This window comes from Podarcis pityusensis (genome assembly GCF_964106645.2).
Source record: "Podarcis pityusensis genome assembly, chromosome: 3".
Classification (NCBI taxonomy): Eukaryota; Metazoa; Chordata; class Lepidosauria; order Squamata; family Lacertidae; genus Podarcis; species Podarcis pityusensis.
The window spans coordinates 23,695,666-23,717,243 of NC_138026.1; the positions used below are offsets into that span (position 1 = coordinate 23,695,666).

General features: G+C 45.1%; 1 protein-coding gene across 1 annotated transcript; it reads right to left on the reverse strand.

Annotated features, from left to right (window-relative positions):
• Window positions 1-5,316: 5,316 nt before the first annotated feature.
• CLN8 (CLN8 transmembrane ER and ERGIC protein) lies at window positions 5,317-19,932 on the reverse strand. Its single transcript, XM_080999328.1, has 3 exons — window positions 19,717-19,932; window positions 15,865-16,549; window positions 5,317-10,503 (listed from the first exon to the last, which is right to left on the reverse strand). Exons 2-3 carry the CDS (start codon window positions 16,405-16,407, stop codon window positions 10,180-10,182), a joined length of 867 nt encoding a protein of 288 aa, XP_080855454.1. The 5' UTR covers window positions 16,408-16,549; window positions 19,717-19,932; the 3' UTR covers window positions 5,317-10,179.
• Window positions 19,933-21,578: the final 1,646 nt, after the last annotated feature.

Sequence of the window (21,578 nt, forward strand, 5' to 3'; positions counted from 1 at the left end):
TTGCTGACAAAGGACAGCTGGACATATAAAGGGCCCCATTACCTTCAGTAGCTTAGGGCCTCATCAAAACTAAATCCGGCCCTGGTTGATGCTGATCACGCCAAGGTTGCAGGCTCAATCTCCGTATGGGACAGCTGCATTTGCCTGCATTGTGCAGAATCTTAGCATTGAAAGGGACACCAAGGGTCATCTAGTCCAACCCCCTGCAATGCAGGAACCTCAGCTAAAGCATCCAGGACAGATGGCCATCCAACCTCTGTGTAAAAACTTCCCAAGGAAGGAGAATCCACAGCCTCCCAAGGGAGACCGTTCCACTGTCAAACAGCTCTTACTGCCAGAAGGTTTTTCTGTGTGTTTAGTCGGAATCCCTTTTCATATAACTTGAAGCAATTGGTTCGAGTCCTATCCTCTGGAGCAGGAGAAAACAAGCTTGTTCCCTCTTTCATATGACAGCCATTGAGGTTATTGAAGATAGTTATCATATCTCCTCTTTTCCAGGCTAAACATCCCCAGCTCCTTCAAGGGCTCCTTGTAAGGATTGCTTTCCAGACCCTTGATCATCTTGGTTGCCCTCCTCACACAATCCAGCTTGTCAACATCCTTCTTAAATTGTGGCTCCTTGGGGCTGCTCCTTCTGAAAATGCCTCATGTCATCTACACATTCCATCAGTTTGCCTCAGAAGCAATGTGTTTTGGACACTGTCTGCACCTGGCTTTTTTTTTAAAAAAAGTTTCTGTCATGGCTCTTTAAAGACGGCACAGAAATAATCATGTTTTACTTGTGGTAAAGCTGCAGAAGCTAAGTAGGTTAAAAATAATTGCTGTGCCAAATCCTAAAAGCCCAAAGGGAAATTGAAGACTGCTTCCTATGCTGTTTTGGGGTGCTGTGTGATATTAAAATAATAATAGATTGACATATCTCTCTCCCACCCTCCATTATGTTGGCAGGTTCTCTGCCTTTCAAAGACACACAATAAATACCTTGCAGGTGCAACACAGCTTTTCCTATTGTTATACACCTCCATGCTAGAAAAGCTGTGCCTGCTGAATTTTTGCATGCCACAGCTGTTAAGGGCACAGAGCCTCTGTCCAAAAATGGGGTAAGAGTGCCAACAGTACTTCTATTATATGGGCACAGCTGCTGAGGCCTCTCTTGTCCCAAGAGGCTGTGCTTCCACCCTACGACAGGACTCCCTCTGATCCTGGGCCCAAGCTATTTAAAGCTTTAGTTGAAAAGGTAAATCACCAACACTTTGAATTGTGCCCCAAACAAACCAGTGCGGCTGTTGCAGAATCGCAACAGCCCAAAGGCAATCATTCATCCATTTTGGTCCAGATTGCAGCTCCTATAAACTCCTTAAGACTCTTCAAATATAACCCCCCTGATAGAATGCTTTCCCATAATCCAACCTGGATGTAACGAAGGTCAATCGGTCAGATCCAACCTTCTCAGGAACAGGAACAGCTACTGCATCAGCCTTAACTGGCCAAAGGCACTCCTGACCACCACCTGTTTATCCAGGTATAAAGTCAAATCCAGAAGCACCCCGATTCTTCAAGGAAAATACATCCCCCATTCAAAACAGATTGAATCAGTGGTCAATCTCTTTCTGGACCAGGAGCTCATCTATGTTGTCTAAATTAAGATGTACTTTGTTAGCCATCATGTAGCCCGATATTACTTTCAGGCACCAATTCACAGTGCTAACAGGACATCTCCATTGTACTAGAAGTTATCAATAAATCCCCTCAAATCCTTTGATGATCAGCATCTTTCCTCCACACTATTTGAGTACAATGGAGGTTGCACCAGACTAGAAGCAAGGGAACTACTAATAGGTTACACACAGTTCATGAAGCTTTGATGTGGAATTCACTTTGTTAATGTCATGCTCTGAAGTCCACATGAGATCCTTAGCAAAAATCTTAGGAATGGTGGAGGGAAACGCAAAGCTCTGAATCCAGAGGCAAATTCATAAAGTAGTGACTTTTCCTTAGTCATTTTATAAAACAAGGTCTTGCTCCGTGTTCTCTGTCTTTGTTTGCTGGTAAGTGGAGAACCTAGCAGTTCAAAAGCACGTCAAAGTGCAAGTAGATAAATAGGTACCACTCCAGTGGGAAGGTAAACGGTGTTTCTGTGCACTGCTCTGGTTGGCCAGAAGTGGCCACATGACCCGGAAGCTGTCTGTGGACAAACGCCGGTTCCCTCGGCCAATAAAGCGAGATGAGCACCGCAACCCCAGAGTCGTCCATGACTGGACTTAACGGTCAGTGGGGAAGATTAACTGAAGCTGACAACACTTCGGACCTACCACTGGTTCAAATAATAAGTCATTCCCCCACTTAAGGCATTTCAATGAAGCCATCATCCCATTCATTTTTTATAGACAGGGCAATCAGAACTTATGGGAAGCCTTTGGTGCCCCATAGGGAACCAATTCAGGTTTAGGAGTAAGCATGGCTTAGAAGCACCAATTAGGGCACTTTCAGAATTGTGTTCCCACCATGTCCCTTTTTTAGGCTCCCATATTCCTAAAAATATGTTCTAACTGCCCCATAAAACTCTCATAGGACAGGTAACTCTTATACCCTCCGACATTTCTCTGACTAAAAGAGGGACATCCTATTCCATAATAAATTATCATCATCATCATCATTTGACTGTGTTGCTTCAGCCACTCTGGGTAGATTACAACATACATAAAAATGTAATAAAACATGAAACATTCAAAATCTTCTCTATACAGGGCTGCCTTCAAATGTCTTCTAAAGGTTGTATAGTTACTTATCTCCTTGGCTCGGGGGTTGCATAACTCCATACCACTCAACATTTCTCTGATGAAAATAGGAACGTCCTAAGAAAAAGTGGGACATTCTACTATGAAATCAGGAACTGGGATGTCTTCTGTAAATCCAGGACTGTCCCTGGAAAATAGGGACACTTGGAGGGTCTGAATTCTTTAAAGTTGTTTTGTCACCCTACAAATTTCCCTGAGACACATGCAAAATTGTAGCTAAAGTGTGTGTGTGTGTGTGTGTGTGTGTGTGTGTGTACCAGAGGAATAATTTTCATTCAACCGGAGGGAGAGAGTCAGATGGCAGGTGACCTTCAGATACACTCTATTTATATAAAATTCTATAAATTATACATGGCTTCTTAATCAATATTAGGCTCCGTTCCAGGGATCCCCCTTCCCCAGTAGGAACGGAACAATTTCAGAGCCTGCAGTATTGATTAATTCCTTAATATCTCTTTCTCAGCCTCAGCTTTTTATCCATTAAGATGGGATTTCTCTTGCCCTCCACCTCCAGAATGGGCCATTCTAAAATCACTGTTAGCAGAATCAGTTCACCATTTTGCCACCTCTCTGGCGTTGAGATACGTGTGTGTGCATTCCAAAATTTAGGGACTTTTTCTGTTTGCACCATAGGAAGAGTTTGGGGAGATGCAACGTAATTGGACATAAAGGTAAAGGGATCCCTGACCATTAGGTCCAGTCGCGGATGACTCTGGGGTTGCGGCGCTCATCTCGCTTTATTGGCCAAGGGAGCCGGCATACAGCTTCCGGGTCATGTGGCCAGCATGACTAAGCCACTTCTGGCGAACCAGAGAAGCACGGAAACGCTGTTTACCTTCCCGCCAGAGCGGTACCTATTTATCTACTTGCACTTTGATGTGCTTTCGAACTGCTAGGTTGGCAGGAGCAGGGACTGAGCAACGGGAGCTCACCCCGTCGTGGAGATTTGAACCGCCAACCTTCTGATCGGCAAGTCCTAGGCTCTGTGGTTTAACCCACAGCGCCACCCGCATCCCGTAATTGGACATAGCCAAATACAAATCTAAACCAACAGGTTGACAACGGGAAGGAAGATCCCCACCATCAGGCCACTTTCCAGTAGATTACATAGAATATGCCCTATTATACCTGATAATGTCCTTTAAACGTTATATTAACTCTCACTTTATATTAACCCCCAACCCCATATACTGTATTATACATTTTTAAAAGCATACCTCATTTGAAATATTGGTAGGCGTTTCTCAAATCTGGGTCCCCAGCTGTTGTTGGACCAAAACTGCCATCATCCCTGACCACCGGTCCTGCTAGCCTGGCTTTAGTTGTGACCTCCTTGCTTGACTGCTACAAGGTGCTCTGCACAGACCTGCCCTTGAAGACAGTCCAAAAGCTGCCACTAGTGCAGAATGCAGCTGTGCTTAAGGTTGGCAGACGGGGCAGTCTGATGGGACCACGTGCCACCAGTCCATTGTTGGCAGCCATCTGCCTCGAGACGAGTGCACCTCCGGGAGTGAAGTCAAACTGCTGTGACCTTCCTGGGGTGGAAGGCTGGGCAGTGTAAATATGGAGGTCCTGGGCTGCGCAGATGACAAGACCCCCCTCTCAGCTTCACCTATGTGATCCAAAGCAAAGCCGAGCAATATGTTTGGCACCGGCTTGGCTGCAGGAGTTGCTGGAAGGAGGCATTCAAGACACTATCCTACTGTCTTAGGCCTGGATAGCTCAGTTGGTTAGACCATGGTGCTGATAACACCAAGGTTGCAGGTTCGATCCCTGTATGGGCCAGCTGCATATTCCTGCATTGCAGGGGGTTGGACTAGATGATCCTCAGGGTCCCTTCCAACTCTACAGTTCTATGATTCTATGACTCATCATTTTCTTCTCCCGCAAGGTAGCGAGGATTTAGAATCATAGTTTTGCTTATCCTAGACGGGCTCCCTTTCCAGACCAACAAGCCCCATCTGCACCAAGTACCTCTCTTTTTCAGCCTCTTTAAAAAAGAGGCTGCTTTGTCAGTTGTATTATTTTTATATTTTGTCATTTGCTGGCCTGGCTTCCTTTGGGAGGAAAGGCGGGAGAAGCACATATGTAAATAAATGAAACAGAATTTCCAATCTGAGGTCATACGTCACTGAACACCAGTTGTGAGGGGAGGTCTATTTTCTCATCATATCCTGCATCTGGGCTTCCTGGAAGTTATCTAGCCACTGTGGAAAGCACGATCTTAGAAGGACCGGCACATCAACTGCTTTCAAAGCACAACATTTTAACACCAACTTCATTAAGAAGAAAGCGATCTAACTGGCAAGCCCAGAGGGGAGAACCCCTTTTTCATTAGTGCACTAAAAGGGAGCTTAGCACTACGACAGGGATATGCAAAGCATTTCAGCTGCAAACAATATATTGCAAGGCTTGCGAAGCTGCTGTGATTTAAAGGAAGGAAGAATAATGTTCCCAAAAGCCCCCAAATACACCACTAGTGCAGAGATGGGGGTGGGGGAAGGAGGATTCACACAGCTTAGTATATAAAACACTCTTTATTATGCATTTAGAAACATTTTTTTTAAAAATAGGGATCACACACCAGTTGCATGTGGCAGATGATGGGGGTGGGGACAGAGATTAAGCCCCCTCTGTATTACAGTCCGAGGACATAAGACAGAGAACAGTTGCCTCTATTCAGTCCTACCGCCTCCTCCCAAGTTCAAGACTCAAGTTAAACTATAAAAGTGCAAGTAGGCATGGTGTTGGCTTACATGTCTTGGTCCCATCTCTGCAGCACTGACATTATACTGGGAAACAAAAGAACACGCATGGAGGAAAAGGATGGATTTGCTCCCCTTAAAACACGAAACCCCGCGGAACCAGGTTCTGCTAAAACGAGAATTGAAACCTGTATATGCACAATAGGCAGCTAGCTTTCAGAAGGATCTCTGTCCTCAGTCTGTTTTTTTCCTCCCCACACTCATTTTTCAGTAATTTAAGACCTTTGAGGAAAAAATGCAGAGTTCTGCAAAAAGACAGCTGTTGAAGGTTTGCAAAACTGCACCAAGGGAAAGTGCTATTAAAGTAGGGAGAAAATGGGCTCAGCTGGGGCTGAGAGTAACATTTCGGCAGCAGGCAGAACGGATCGAGGGAATGAGGACATGTGAATGCAGCCACCTCAGCCAACAGTGGAAGAGGTACAGAGTTAAACTCAAGATTTCTGCTGCTACATATTTCGCATCACGAAAACTTTTGCCAACTTTTGATTCTGCACAGCTTGAACCACGGAAGCGTCCATTTCCCAGATTTCTCACCACCTGCCCAACTCTGTGTAAACAGGCTGTGGGCCAAGTTGAATTCAGATCAGCTCATACTGAAGATAAGCCCTTTCAGGTTTATTTCACCTACTTCCCCTTTTTAGACAGAGAAAAATGATCTCTGGGGCAAACAAGAAACCGAACTTCTGATCAGAAGCAGGCTAGTAAAGCAAACTTGTTAACTCATTTTCAAAAGCTGCAAGGGGATTATATTCCAAAATGTAACATTACACATCTTCCGGACTGTGTGTGTGTGTGTGTGTGTGTGTGTGTGTGTGTGTAATGCTGCGGCTGAAAACCACCTTGGGAGTTCTAAGAAAACCAATTAGGCTAGGGTTCTGTGACAAAATATACTTCCTAGTTCACCAGACCAGTGGTTTTCAGTGTGCTGCGGCACCCTGAATGATGGTCAGGGGTGCAGCGGGCAACACTGGCCTCTGTCCTTTCCTCCCTTCCTCTGAGGCCCTCTGGAGTCTCTGCCTTCCAAAGGCACGTGCAGCTTTTTGTTGCAGCAGCCCTGGCTACAAGTTCCCCAGGCGAATGGCATCTCTGGTGCTGACCAAGGGGTGCTGGTTGCCAGAGTTGTCAGAGTAAGCAAGCAAGTGGGTGAGGGAGCCCAACCAGCCGGTCTGCCAGCCCTTGCTGTCGGGAATGGACAAACAAATCCCAGACCCCTGTGGGGCTGTTGTGAGGAGGTAGGGGGCAGCTCAGAGACCGGGGGTGGTAGCTGCGGCTGCCCGGAGGACTCCCAAGGAGAGGTGAGAGGAGAGGAGGCCGAGGAAGCACTCCACAAGGGAGGGTGTTCAAAGAGGGTTGAGGGGCTGCCAGCACACAACTGGGCCCCCGGGGCCCCCACAGGGGTGCTGCAGAAAAAATGTAGTTGATCAAGGGAGCTTGTGGACTCAAAAAGGTTGAAAACCTCAGCACTAGACCACTGAATGAAGGCGGAGGGAGGAATCTTCATCCCCACAAGGTTTCAGAAGTGGGTCACCTTGACTTAGACCAACCTCCCTCTCCACTGGAACAGCCCTTTTGTATAACCTTTCACACACAAATAAAAACAAGGTTACACAAAGGACACACCGATCCTGATCTGTTCGTATCAGAATATTTCTAAGGAGTTACAATACTTCTGGTTTTCAGCGCTCACGAGCCGAAATGTTCGAGTACCAAGGCGTTCAAGAACCAAGGTTCCAGTGTGCTACGGTTTATGGGGAAATTGTTCCATTTGATTGTGTACTTTTGGGTGTGTTTCATTTATTATTTACGCCTGTTTTCGTCATACAGTTATGTAAACCTCTCCCAGTTTTGTAAGCTGCCTCGAGCACGGTTTTAACTACGGAAAGGCGGCCTACAAAAAGAACGATTTTGACATGTTCGCTTTGCCTCACAGAGCTCAACGAGAACCACCGACAAAATTATTCAGTTCCATCAGCATACGTCCTGGGGTTTCATATCTTGCTGTGACATTGCAACAGTAGAAGGTAACAGGTACCTTTAAACAAGAACAATATATTGTGTGTTGGATCCAAAGTTTGATCGCGAAAGGACCTTTTTAACCCTGGGAAGACTTCTGTGAACAGATACTCCCATCTGTCAATGGATGGAATATTGCTATTAATCACTATGCTTTGAGTTTCCAATGCTAATTTTCTATAGTTGCATTTATGCTACCAAAATGTGTTCCTTCACTTTTATTACTCCAGCCAAGTACATGCCAGGACAAATGCACATTACCCTGGGTGTAATTCTTCTGTACTGGACCTTCACAACATTAATGTACAGTAATGTCTATTTACCAAGAGAAGAGGGAGCAGAAGAGAGGGAGGAAAAAACGCTGTATTTAACATGTCCTTCATCGTGCTAATTTTCCACCAGCAGTTCCATCAGTATGCATTAGTGAATGGAAAAACCTCGTTTCCCTTACACCTCTGCACCACAGGTTGGAATGCAAAGCTACACAGCAGGAAGAATTATGCACTCAAAATAAATAAAAACAAGCGAACATGCTTTCAGTGCAATCCTGTCTACTCAGACGTAAGTCCCACTGAGTTCAGTCGGACTTAACTCACAGGCAAGCATAGGTAAACTGCCTCCATGCAATAATATCCTTTGCTGATTGCATATATTCTGCTTGTCAAAACAAGTGAACTATACATCGCAATAGCCACCAGGTGTCAGTGTTCCACAACTTTCTGCTGGAATACGGATTCTTTGAACAAGTTTCCTGCAACTTCTTTAAAAAAAACAATGATTTACAACATTTACACTGGGAAAAGTTAAAAGGACGACTTTCCTCTTGGACCTTTCAAAAACTGTTGGTACCTTTTCAGAAGCATCTTATTACCTGACACTTGAAGGGGATAGGGCTGAGAAGGAGAGAGGTCTGACGTTATAAATAGGATTTTTAAAATATATATAGCCTTTTAACTATAGTTTAAATTTCCGAAGCAAAGGGCAAACACTCAGGGTCTTTTAGCAGTTAAGGCAGTACTAATTAAGTGAGCCCTGTAGGGCAGGTTCGCCCACTACAGCAGGCACCCCCAAACTCGGCCCTCCAGATGTTTTTGGGACTGCAACTCCCATCATCCCTAACTAGTAGAACCAGCGGTCAGGGATGATGGGAACTGTAGTCCCAAAACATCTGGAGGGCCGAGTTTGGAGGTGCCTGCACTGTAGTATTCATCGCTAACTTCCTAGCAACCAGTTGGGGAGCTATGGGGAACTGCTCAAGAGATCCAAAATCTGCTCTCTGTCCCTGTTAAATGCGACACAAGTTTTAAAAGATGAAATCTAAACCTCTCTGGGGTGCAGTGGAGCTACTGATCCCTCTGAGGCCAGCTGGTCATGGCAGCAACAGAAGCAGGACAGGCACAAAGATCAGGCCAATCCCTGCATCAGCTCCAGGCTGGGACAGCAGCAAGGACACAGATCGGATCTTACGCGGTTGTCCAAATGGCGGCGAGACCAGCTCAGAAGGACTGGCTCAGCCCTGTTCCATTAGGGGGGCTTTTCACGGGCAGAGGTGCCAGCAGCGGGCATGTCTTGTGACTTGAGCACAGAGGGGCCTCCGCTCAAGCTGTACACATACCGCCCCCAAAGTGCAGTGTAAAACAGGGGCCAGGACTGTTCTGAAAGAGGTGCCAAAGGTTTACAGCAGCCTACCCTCAGATATTTTAGACTAAAACTCTCACCATCCTTTGGGAGCTGGGAACCCAAAAGATCCGGAAATCTCCAGGTTGGGGGGGGGAAGGCTGGCTCATGCTACACAAAGGTGATTGTGCATCTCAGAGGAAATTAAACTCACAGCCTGCAAGAGGCAAAAGGGGCATGTTTGTGCATGTACGGTGCCATAAGGAACGAAACCTGTCAGACCAACCCTGGCATTCTGAATCATCAAACTACCTCTGTTTTGATGATCTGGCTATTCTAGAGTTGTCCAGCAGTGCTCTATGCACTAGTGTTGCCTCTTGCACTTTTCTGGTGTCGACTGCGCGCAAATCACATTGCTCCACCTGCTCTACACCTCTATTTTATTTTTTTTAAAAAATACACTAGGTTAACGTTCAACACTATTTGCAAGCGGAGGTTTAAGGCTATGAGCACCGACTAATGAAGAGAGCTCAGCATGTCTACGTAAAACTGAGAGCGAGTCTAGAAAGATGGGGGTCCATCTGGAAACACCACCTGTCCCTGGTGACATTTTAGATACAACTAGAATAGTATTCTGGACAGCGATCTGTCCCTGGTCAGTGTGTTTGTGGCAGCTCTAAGAAACGAAAGGCTGGTTCCCAAAACTGGAACACAGCCAACTCCTTTCCTGCCTTTTCTCGTATTCAGTTCTCTCTTCTACATTTCTTGAGGTATGCAGGTGTGCAACACAGATATTTAAACCAAATTTGCAACGTCACAGTTATTTGATTAAGAATACTGATAAGAAAACTGCGGACTAGTAATAAATACGTTTCAGATCCCTTAACTCAAAAAAACTGAAGCTTCGCGATCCTGCCTACCCCAGCTACCTCCACCTGCCCTTTTTGTTTTTAATCGGTTCCCGAAGAGGCCCAATAATGTCGCCGTCACAACCCTTTCTTCTGCAACACGTCCCCGTTGGGTTTTGGGGATGAGCCGTTTTCCATCGCTCTATTGGCAAAGTTCCAGTCCACAGGGCAGATGAGCTGCTGAGTCTTTTTGTAGGTCCAGTAGGGGTTAAGTATTACGGTGACGGCACTCATCCCTGTGAAGACGACAGCAAAATGCAGGAGGCCCAGGTTCTCCACAACAGCGTTCCAGTTAGAAATACACACCCACCACATGTGGTAGGTAAGAATCATGCGGCAATGGAACATGTGGATCATCAGCCACTGGTTTGCCTTCCAAAAGGAAGTCTTCGCCAAGCCGACCTGGAAGAGAAGAAAATCAAAAGTTAAGACTCTATATATAACGCATATTTTTCATGGGAGTTGTATTCAGAACACATTTCACCTCAAATCACACCACCATGAACAGGTGCAAAGTTTGCCAGTACAGTGGTGCCTTGGTTCCCAAACACCGAAAACCCAGAAGTAAGTGTTTTCGGAAGCTGAACGTCCGATGAGGCTGTCGGCTATTGTTTCCTGGGCACCTGGACCAATCAGAAGCTGCACCTTGGTTTTTGAACATTTCGGAAGTCAAACGGACTTCGGGAATGGATTAAGTTTGGTGCTTTTGTTTTTGATATTTATTTTGTGTTTTTTGTTTTCGAGGCTTATTTTGGTTAATTTATTTTTGTGACTGTGTGGAACCCAGTTCAGCTACTGATTGATTGATTGTGTGGCTGCGGAAATGGATAAAAGCCTCCCATCCAAACAATGACTATTATCAGTGCAGGTAAGAAAAAAAAGTAATTTTAATTTTTATCATCTACAATACTTTCTTATTTATTTTATAGTTTTTCATTTTATTATACAACATTTTATTATACAGTACATTGATTATTGCTTTCAATTTTTGGATTAACAGTCTCGTTAGATAGTAAAATTCAAATTAATTTGCTGTTTTAGGGGTTGTTTTTAAGAGTCAATGGATTCATCTGTTTGGCATTACTTTCCAATGGGAAAGCACGCCTTGGTTTTGGAACGCTTTGGTTTTGGAATGGAATTCCAGAACGGATTAAGTTTGAGAACCAAGGTACCACTGTATAGATATTTACACACCAAACTCTCTGGAAGTCAACCGTTTTAAAATGCCAGGAGGCTTTTAAACAGCTGTCTTCCAAAAGGAAGAAACACGCTGGCATTGAAAGCAATAAGCTTGGGCAATGACTGATGACTGGAACATGAAGATGACAGGCATCTCAGAACAGCAATACGGTTCGTTCCCAAGAGCTGATACTAAGACATGCACCTTTCTCAATCAGGGGGTGTGGTGCCTCTGAGGACCAACAAGAGTTCCTCCTCAGCGTCTTAGAAATCTATAAGCTAGGAGCCAAATGGCTCCTTAAGCCAAGGATACAGTAGCCAGGATGCAATGTCTAGTTGCCCATTTGGGGACAAGGCAGCTCTAAAATCTTATTTTTCAAAGGATGGACGGACGATAATGGATTCTCAGTTAAACGTCTGGCCAGTTCAGATGACAACCTTGAGCTCAAGTTAAGAGCTTTGAGAACTTAAAGAAGAAAAGTCCCTTGATCCAGTGACTGTCCATACACATACACACACACACACACACACACACACAGAGGTCCAGCGCTGAGGGCCTTCTGGCGGTTCCCTCATTGCGAGAAGTAAGGTTACAGGGAACAAGACAGAGGGCCTTCTCGGTAGTGGCGCCCACCCTGTGGAACACCCTCCCTTCAGATGTGAAGGAAATAAGCAGCTATCCTATCTTTAAAAGACATCTGAAGGCAGCCCTGTTCAGGGAAGTTTTTAATATTTAATGCTGTACTGTTTTTAACATTTGATTGGGAGCCGCCCAGAGTGGCTGGGGAAACTCAGATGGGCAGGGTATAAATAATATCTTCTTCTTCTTATATATGTATGTGTCCTGTTCCTTCCTCTTTTTCTCAACTGTTTCATCACCTGAGAATACACTTCACAACTGTGAGGTAAGTGAAAACAAGCTGCAGCGATTCACGCTGTTCACTGCTCTTGCTCAGGCTGCACAGAAAAAGTATTCTCATTACATTACAAGCCATTCTCATTACATTACAGATCTTAGGGATAACCCATAGTATTAGAAAAGAACACAAGAGAAATCTTTGCACGAAGACCCAACACAGCAGTGATGCTTGAGTGCTTATAGTGAACAGCTAAGCTTCCCAATGCAGGAGCCTGTTAATTTAATGTTTCCTCAGAAACACAAAGAGTCAGCATTTGGGCGAGTCAGCCTTAATTAAACTCTTTAATGTGAGTTAAAGAAAGAGCTGCTACCAGATTGTCCCTGGCTTGTGTCCCTGAATATGGAATAAGCAGGTTCCATTAAACCAAGTCCAAAAAAAGGCTTGATACTGAAGACAAGTTTATCTCTAGAACTTTACAGAAGGAAGGTTTCTTGTTCTCTGCCACGGATGGAAATCTCTCTACATCAAAACACAGCCAGCAGAAAGACTCACAAGAAGAAGAAGAGTTTGGATTTGCTATCCCGCTTTATCACTACCCGAAGGAGTCTCAAAGCGGCTAACATTCTCCTTTCCCTTCCTCCCCCACAACAAATACTCTGTGAGGTGAGTGAGGCTGAGAGACTTCAGAGAAATGTGACTAGCCCAAGGTCACCCAGCAGCTGCATGTGGAGGAGCGGAGACACGAACCCAGTTCACCAGATTACGAGTCCACTGCTCTTAACCACTACACCACACTGGCTCTCACAAGCGGTGATGTATCTGAGAAACGCACAAAAAGGAAACAATAACACAAACAGGACAATCGACAATAGAAGAATCTGTTACAAATCCATTTCAACCAATAAGCCTTTTTCAAAATGTGTCGCAATTATCGAAAGTCCTTGGGGGGAAATATTTTGAACCAACGTCTTTGGGGAAATGTATCCAAAGTCCTCATGTGCATTTTGTATTTTGACTCAGCATCTTTCTATCTTGTTAATAGGCTGTTGTCCAAGATGCATGTTGGATTGTTTGACTCAAATTGCATCCAGCCTTTCTTCCCAGGACCAGAAGAGAATGCTCTCCCATCATTAAGGCCCCCTAAAAAAACTAAACGAAAACACTATCCAAAATGCCTTTTCAGAGGCTGCAGGTAGATGGAAGAGAGAAGGAAGGAAAACTTGCCTTCCATGAACTGCCTAAGCAGGCACAGACAAACTCGGCCCTCCAGATGTTTTGGGACTACAATTCCCATCATCCTTGACCACTGGTCCTGTTAGCTAGGGATGATGGGAGTTGTAGTCCCAAAACATCTGGAGGGCCAAGTTTGCCTATGTCTGGCCTAAAACTAACTTATCTTAGGATCGCTAGATAAATCCTGGCTAAAACTGGATTCCACAGGGCTGCAGGTTTCAAAACTGAAGACTATGTCCATTTCCAACAAAGCAAAATAGGTTGTTAGTACACACTTCCTCTTTATACTATAAGAAAATCATGCCACAGTTTCTAAGCAGAAGAAGAAGAAGAGTTTGGATTTGATATCCCACCTTTCACTCCCTTTAAGGAGTCTCAAAGCGGCTAACATTCTCCTTTCCCTTCCTCCCCCACAACAAACACTCTGTGAGGTGAGTGGGGCTGAGAGACTTCAGAGAAGTGTGACTGGCCCAAGGTCACCCAGCAGCTGCATGTGGAGGAGCGGGGAAGCGAACCCAGTTCCCCAGATTACGAGACTACCGCTCTTAACCACTACACCACACTGGCACCACACAAGTGACAACCTGACCACTTTAAAGAGTATGCAAGAGAAAGATAATGTTTAATTGTTCCTTTGACTCGAATGCTGGCGTGGTTTCTTTGTTTGTAAATAGCACCCTGTGATCAGCATGCCATTCCCTCTAATTTTTGATGGGTGGTAACACACAAAACAGTATTATTATTATTGTTTATTCAAATTGTACACCACCCTTTATCAAAAGATCTCATACATTTCCTGCAAGAGACACAAACCTCTGGTTCCCGAGTATGCTCAAGCTACCCAATATCAGAAGCACTACTGTAGTTGAAAAGTTGAGCAAGGAATACAAGATTAATATGTGAGAGTACTCCTGAGCAGGTGCAGAGTGCCCAAACGGAATTAACCCCAATGAAACATAGCTTCTCCCAACAGCTGTTCAGTTTGTGAGCGTGTTCAGAATTTTCGCAAGCGAAGTCGAGAATAGAGTTTGAATTTGCTGTCTTCGTAAGCCGAGGGCACTACACTAACATCAACACATATTGGTTTTGAACTATGGTCACTTTCCACTGTTTATAGCTAATTCCATCCAGAAAGGATGCCTGAAAAATCTAAAATCAACTTTATCAAGGGTGGCTTCTGTTCTTTTATGTGCAGGCGATTGGGTTCTCCTGCATGTGTAGGTCTAAAAACATAACAGTGGGAGCTTGGTGAATATTGTAAATATGGAAAATCTAGAGATTAATTACTCAGAAACCAAGGCTACGGTCTTTGGAAAAGGAAGGCAAGAAACTCCTGACTGTTGTATTGGCAATAACAGCTAGAATATTATTTGCACAGAAATGGAAGGAAGAGAAGGTTCAGACAAAGGAGGAAGAGCTTTTGAAAGTAATGGACTATGCAGATATGGCAAAGCTGACAGCGAAATTAAAGAGATAAAAATGATGAACTTTTTATAGAATACTGGAGGCCTTTCATGGACTATTAAAAAAAATATTGCAGTCAAATAAAATCGTGGGCAGGATTCGAGATAAAAGCAGCGGACGAAAAATGATAAAATAATTGTAACAGAGAAACTTTCTGTAATCGATAATGATATAATGCAGTAGAAAACGTTTGAGTAAAACACTGTGGAAGTGAGGGTGGGATGTCAACTTATGAAACAATGCAATTATTTTGACTGGAAGGTTATTGTGCAAATGTTTTGAAAAACCTGATAACAAATTATATATAAAGAAACTCCTGAAGGTCAACAGATGAACAACCAACAGATCACCGTTACAAATTCAAAAATCTAGGTTTTTGTTGTTGTTTTATAAAAATACACTTTCTGGGAAGACTTCTAGGAAGGCCATAAAGCTTTCAGCTTTCAGTTAGAAGCTTGGGCACCAAACTAGACCTTTATCATACAAAGGTTGGTTGTCTAAATGCCCCTGGCCAGGAGACTGGACCTTTGAAGATCACCACCCTCCAGAAAAGATGCATACCTGACAGTGTTCATCTGAGCAAGGTATTAAAGGCCTCATTTGTCCCCTCCAGGCCTTGGCAGGCCAAGCTTCACAGACGGAGCTCTTTTGAGGCGCCACAGCTCTGGCCTGCCTTGCCCCAAAGGCTTCCACTCAGAAGACAGGGCAACACAGTTTGTGATGGTGGTATTAATAGGACAGTGGTTTTAGACCAGGGGTTGGCAAACTTTTTCAGCAGGGGGCCGGTCCAATGTCACTCAGACCTTGTTGGGGGCCGGAATATATTCTGAAGGGGGGAAAAGAACGAATTCCTATGCCCCACAAATAACCCAGAGATGCATTTTAAACAAAAGGACACATTCTATTCATGTAAATACACACTAATCCCTGGACCGTCCGAGGGCCGGATTTAGAAGGCGACTGGGCCGGATCCAGCCCCCGGGCCTTAGTTTGCCTACCCATGTTTTAGACCTTTAAAACATCTCACCTTTAAAAGCATCCACGATATGCAAGTGAAAGGCGTACTCATCTCCAGCAACATTCCCATCAAGGGGATGTAGTGACCGGACTTTATGTTGGTGACCAGACCAAAAAAGCCACCGAAGGCAAGGAAATGGTGAACGACTAAGAACAAGTCAAATGTCCTGAAGACAACGTTGGAAACGTGAACAGCTACATTTTCGAGCAGGAAGAAGCCAGAGGCTATGAGGCAGTTGAACCAGCTCCACTCCTGCTGGGAGTAGACCTTGTCGGCTTGAAAAACCGGATCGAAAAGCAAGGCCCACAAGCCAGCGACACAACTCTGGATGCCAAACACGCCTCGTGTAGCAGCCAGGTTCCAGAAGACTTTCTCCTTCGCTGGCAACAAGCGGTAAGTGGCTACCATCCACAAAGACAGGCAGTGTGAGAGGCAGAACACTCCCAAGTAGAGGAAGAAGCCGGCCGCCACTAGCTTCAGACGGACTTCCCACAGGACGTAATCCCATGAAAACAGGGACGAGGATGTCGGCCCAGCAGTTTCAAGATTCATTTCTTCAGTTCACGCTGCAAAGCTGAATTTGTGAGAGTGTGTTTCCCCCACACCCAGGAAGTTCTCGCCCACGTCTCGGGCCTGCTTACGGATCTCGAACTTCTGCCGTTAGGTTTAGCTGTGGCCCAATACACGCTGCCATCTGCAGAGGAAAACAAAGAGGAAAGCTATACGGTGGTACCTCAGGTTTCAAACACCTCAGGTTACAAACACTTCGGGTTACAGACTCCGCTAACCCGGAAGTAGTACCTCGGGTTAAGAACTTTACCTCAGGATGAGAACAGAAATTGTGTGGCGGCAGCAGGAAGCCCCATTAGCTAAAGTGGTACCTCAGGTTAAGAATGGTTTCAGGTTAAGAAAGGACCTCTGGAACGAATTAAGTTCCACTGTAGAAAGCTATAGGCATGTTTGTGTGCCAAGGCATGTGGGCACATACACACTCATGCCTCACTAGTAGCTCTAACAACTTGCAATCAAGCGATGATGCACGCATTAGCAATAGCAGCACAATTAACCGCTTTCCCACGTTCCCTGCCTACTTCCTTCCAGGTAACATCTGGATCCATCAAGGTCAGGGCCGATGACAGGGTTCCTTGTCACCCATCATCAGGCCCTGCCAACATGGCCCCAAATCCAAATGCTGGAAAGTTGTGACACCAACCGTATCCTATTTTACAGCATTCACCTGTAATGCAAACATACACTTCTTTTTATCTAAATCCACTGGCTGTGACGTGGATCCCAGGTGGCAAACCGAAGAGGGAAAGGATTTAGGGGCAGAGAAGAGAATCTGCTTGGTGCGGCCTATAGGTTTACTCATCAGATAAACAAACACATGAACAACTATATATATGGCTTTTAGAAGACATCCGAAGGCAGTTCTGTACAGGGAAGTTTTTAATGTTCGATGTTTTATTGCGTTCTTTATATTTTGCTGGAAGCCGTCAGAGTGGCTGGGGTAACCCAATCAGATGGGTGGTATATAAAAAAATAAAATTATTATTATTACACTGACAGGTAAAGGACACTGACATGTTCTTCCGCAAGGGCTTTTTACCAGGCCTTGGTGTGTAGGGCCTCATTTAGCAAGCTATTACATACATCCACACAAGTGTGATTCAGATTATGGTCTTAACTGAATATAGCTTAAAACGCATCTGTATAAAAGCTCTAAGCGCTGTTTGTAACCATTTTGGAGAATTTTTTTTAACCAGTTGTCCCACTTTCAATTGTGATTTCTGCATTTGTAAACAACTTTTACCGTGTTTGTTTAAATACCATATAGAAAACAGTAGTTACCAAGGCTGGCCAAAACAAAACAAAACAAAACAAAACAAAACAAAACAAAACAAAACAAAACACTGTAGTTATCTGATGAACAAGCAAGAGCAGCTATGAATACAACCAAGCAGGAAATATCTTGAACAGTTCAGCTGAAGAGTCCCTCCCCACCACACCACACACACACACACACACACACATACACAAGATCATACAGCTTCAGACTATTTGTCCACTCAGCCCAGAAACGTCTCCTCTGAGTGGCAATGGCAGAAGTTCCACACATCAGCTGCTACCTGATCCTTTTAACCTGGAGATGACAGGGATCAAAGGTGGAGATGTCCACATGCAAGTGGGTCACTGAGCAGTGACCCATTTCCTATAATATAATATGACAAAAGGGCACAATTCTGCCAACTCCACCCTCCTCAGGCCCCATGCAACTACTGCATGCCTCTTAATCATGGGTGAAGAATCCCATGCCAACAAATGGTCACTTGTTCAGCATTTTAGTGTTTTATGACCATGATTTTTACGGTTTTGTGATGATGCATTTGCCCTTAGATTGCCTTGACATGGTTTTCTTTTGTTTTTTGAGTTGGCAGTTTATTTGGTTCCAGCCTTACTTATTTCAGGAGATGCATATTGAAATACTCTACCTAAGTGTCTTGCTTTCATGTTCTACACTTTCAGCTCAATTACAGTGGTACCTCGAGTTACAAACGCCTCAGGTTACAAACTCCGCTAACCTGGAAGAGTTACCTCGAGTTGAGAACTTTGCTCCAGGATGAGAACGAAAATCGTGTGCCGGAGGCACAGTGGCAGCAAGAGGCCCCATTAGCGAAAGCACGCCTCTAGTTAAGAACAGTTTCAGGTTAAGAAAGGACCTCCGGAACAAATTAAGTTCATAACTAGAGGTACCACTGTAGCCCCTTAACTATTGAGCACTTTACTCATAAGGAAGCCTTGTTGAGTTTAGGGACCCTTATTGATTTCAGAGAAGGGGAGAGAAGAGAGAGAGCAAGTTAAGGAAGAGGAGATAACTTCAGAAAGTTTTAGCAACACACAGCGGACAGCACTAATCACAATCCATCTTCATGCTGTGTCTAGCCTGTCATTTCTATTGTGTTTTTGATATGTCCCCCCCTCTCAGACAAGCATTGAGCATTGAATTGAGAAAAAGGAACAGCTGCATTTCAGGCTGTAACATGCACATGATAAGCAAAGAGCCGTTTACTTTTCATCAGGTTCCTGTTAATACATGAGAACCGCCTGTCTAACAAGCCAAAATTTTACCAGGCCATGTTATTTTGTCACGCAAAGAAACAATTATAAGAGAGAGAGAAAGATCAGCTAAAGACAACATTATAGCAGTTTCTGGTTGTTCCACTACTCTTTCTAAAACACGCTAGCTCACAGATCTGAGAGGTCATGCGAAGTGCTGTGGTTTAAATCGCCTCTCACCCTCCCAAACCGTCCTTCGGAAAGAAAGCAAACAGAGCAAAGTTCTCGATGAGATCTGCTTTCCAGAGCAGGGCCGGCCAATAACGGTTAATCGCATCCTGCCTTCGCCTTGCTTCCAAACCCACTGATCCAAATTCACCCTTTGGAGGAAGATATTAGAAAACAGCAAGGGGGGGGGGGGAAGAACCTCAATAACAACCTTCTCTCCCCCTCCGCCCCTACCTACCAACCAGCCCCCAGGAGTGCCAGCTTGGCTCCGCGACCGTGGGTGCCCGGGGAAGTGGGCGCCATGCAGCGCGCATGGCTCTGGCACCGAACTTTGTGGGTACCCAGCCCCTTCGTGGGGAATTTTGTGGGTACTTGGGCACCCAGAGCCCCAGGGAGTTGTGGCACTTATGTCAGCCCCACCGGATCGCTGAAGTTCACTGCAACTGATACAACAGCCCAGGCGATGAAACGAACCCCAAGACGCGCCGGGTAGCTCTGGAAACTTCGCCGTTCCAACCCCCCGATTTTGGCCTCCGTGGAAAGAAAGTAAAATAAAATGCATGTTGTGCTACTTACTGGATCCGATGTTGCAGGGACAGAGGCCTCCAGTCACTTGATCTTGTTGCTGCTCCTCGCAACTGCCCTACCCCGGGCTTCCCGTCATGCGCCTCTCGGCGAATCGGCGGACGGCGGAAGCCCGGTGCGCCAGGGAGCGCAGGAGGAAACGAGGCGCACGCAAAGCAGACACACACAGGCATGCAACTGCTTCGCCTGGTCCTCTCTGTGCGTGTGTGTGTGCGTGTTTTTTTCTTGGGGTGGGAGGGGTGGAGCCCTGAAATTTGGAGCGAACCATTTTGTTCCACTGGCAGGGGGTGGAGAGCATCGAGGAGGAGGAGCGCACCGAGCAGGAGCAACCAGTCTCTCCGCCCTTGGGTGGGAGGGATCCTGGCCTCCTCGGCCGCAAAGCGTAGGAAAAGCATTTTAGACGAGCTTGCAGGGAGAGGCCGCGTTGCAAAATCGGAGGAGGCGCCGTTTGTTGAACCAAGCGCAAGGTCCCCCTTGTGATGTTAGCCGCTAAATAAAGAGATCGCTTCGCAAGCGGCGCATGACTCCCACTCACGTGACGAGTTTCACGAGGCAAATAAGCCTTTTTGAAAAAGTGCTAGTGTGAGCACTTGGTGTGGATGCGGCAGAATTCACTTCCAAGTAAATAGTTGCAGGATCAGATTCAGCACGGCTATAATAATGATAATGATGATTATGATGATGATTAGACTGCCCTGTAGCCGCAGGTCTCAGGGCGGTTACAGAAATCACAAGGCGGTTATAAAACCACAATATAAAAACAAAATACATGATAAAAACGAAAAGAACCCAATAAACCCCTCTCCCCAACACATTTTAAAAGGGCATTGACTGAAGAGGAACGTTTTTGCTGGGCTCCTAAAATGTATAATGAAGGCACTAGGGAAACCTCTTCCACAAACGAGGAGCCCCTGCAAATCCCACTGTAATCCTGTGTGAAGGTACTCGGAAATAAAGCCCATTTGTTTTTATTCTGGGGAAGCATGTGTAGGATAGCTGCCGGGCCATATGTGTCATAGAATCAAAGAGTTCGAATGGCTCACAAGGGTTATCTAGTCTTTTGCCCAACATGGGCCTCTAACAATCCTGAGTTCCCAGGAAATAAATATCACTTACGTTTCATGGGACTTACTCCACAGAAAGCGAGCACAGGATTGGACAGCAGCCCGAGTACATTTACTTGGGAGTCCGCTTGTTAGGGTAGTAAGTACCAGCTGCAATTCACTGCCTGTTTTAGAGTGAAGCTCTGCTGTGTTTAGTGTGGTTTTATTTACAAGCATGCCTCTTACATGCGAGTAAGCCCTACTGAATTACTCATGCAGAGGATGAGCAGCGCTTGCCCTACAATCCAAACACGCATACCAGGGAAAAAAACCCAAGTATTAACTACTCCACTAACAACGTTGACGTTGGAGTGACAGTGAAAAACAGGCAATCAAAAACAAGCTGACAATTAGTACATTATTTCTAATAACCAGCATGGGAATAATACAGTTTAAAATGCCACTTGAAGAGGAAAGTAACTGCGCCTCAGAGATGCTAAAAAATTATGGCATGTTATGTGTCTGTGGCAGTTCTGCTAGCTGAAATCTTGAGACGGGTGTGCCAATTGCACAACAGCCAACGTGTTTTGTGTAACTCATTTTTCTCCATATAATTATTGTGGGGAAGTAAAAATGGTCCCCCTGCCTGCTTTGTTGTTTTTCTCATCTTGTGGCAGTGGTAAAAAGGAGTTCTGTGGGGTACTCAGGGTGGCCACACTGCATCTGTTCTTATTTTCTGATCCTTGTAGTTAAGAATAGGTAGTTGTGGGGCTGTCCCTTTTGGTTTCTTAAGAGGCTCCTATCTCAACA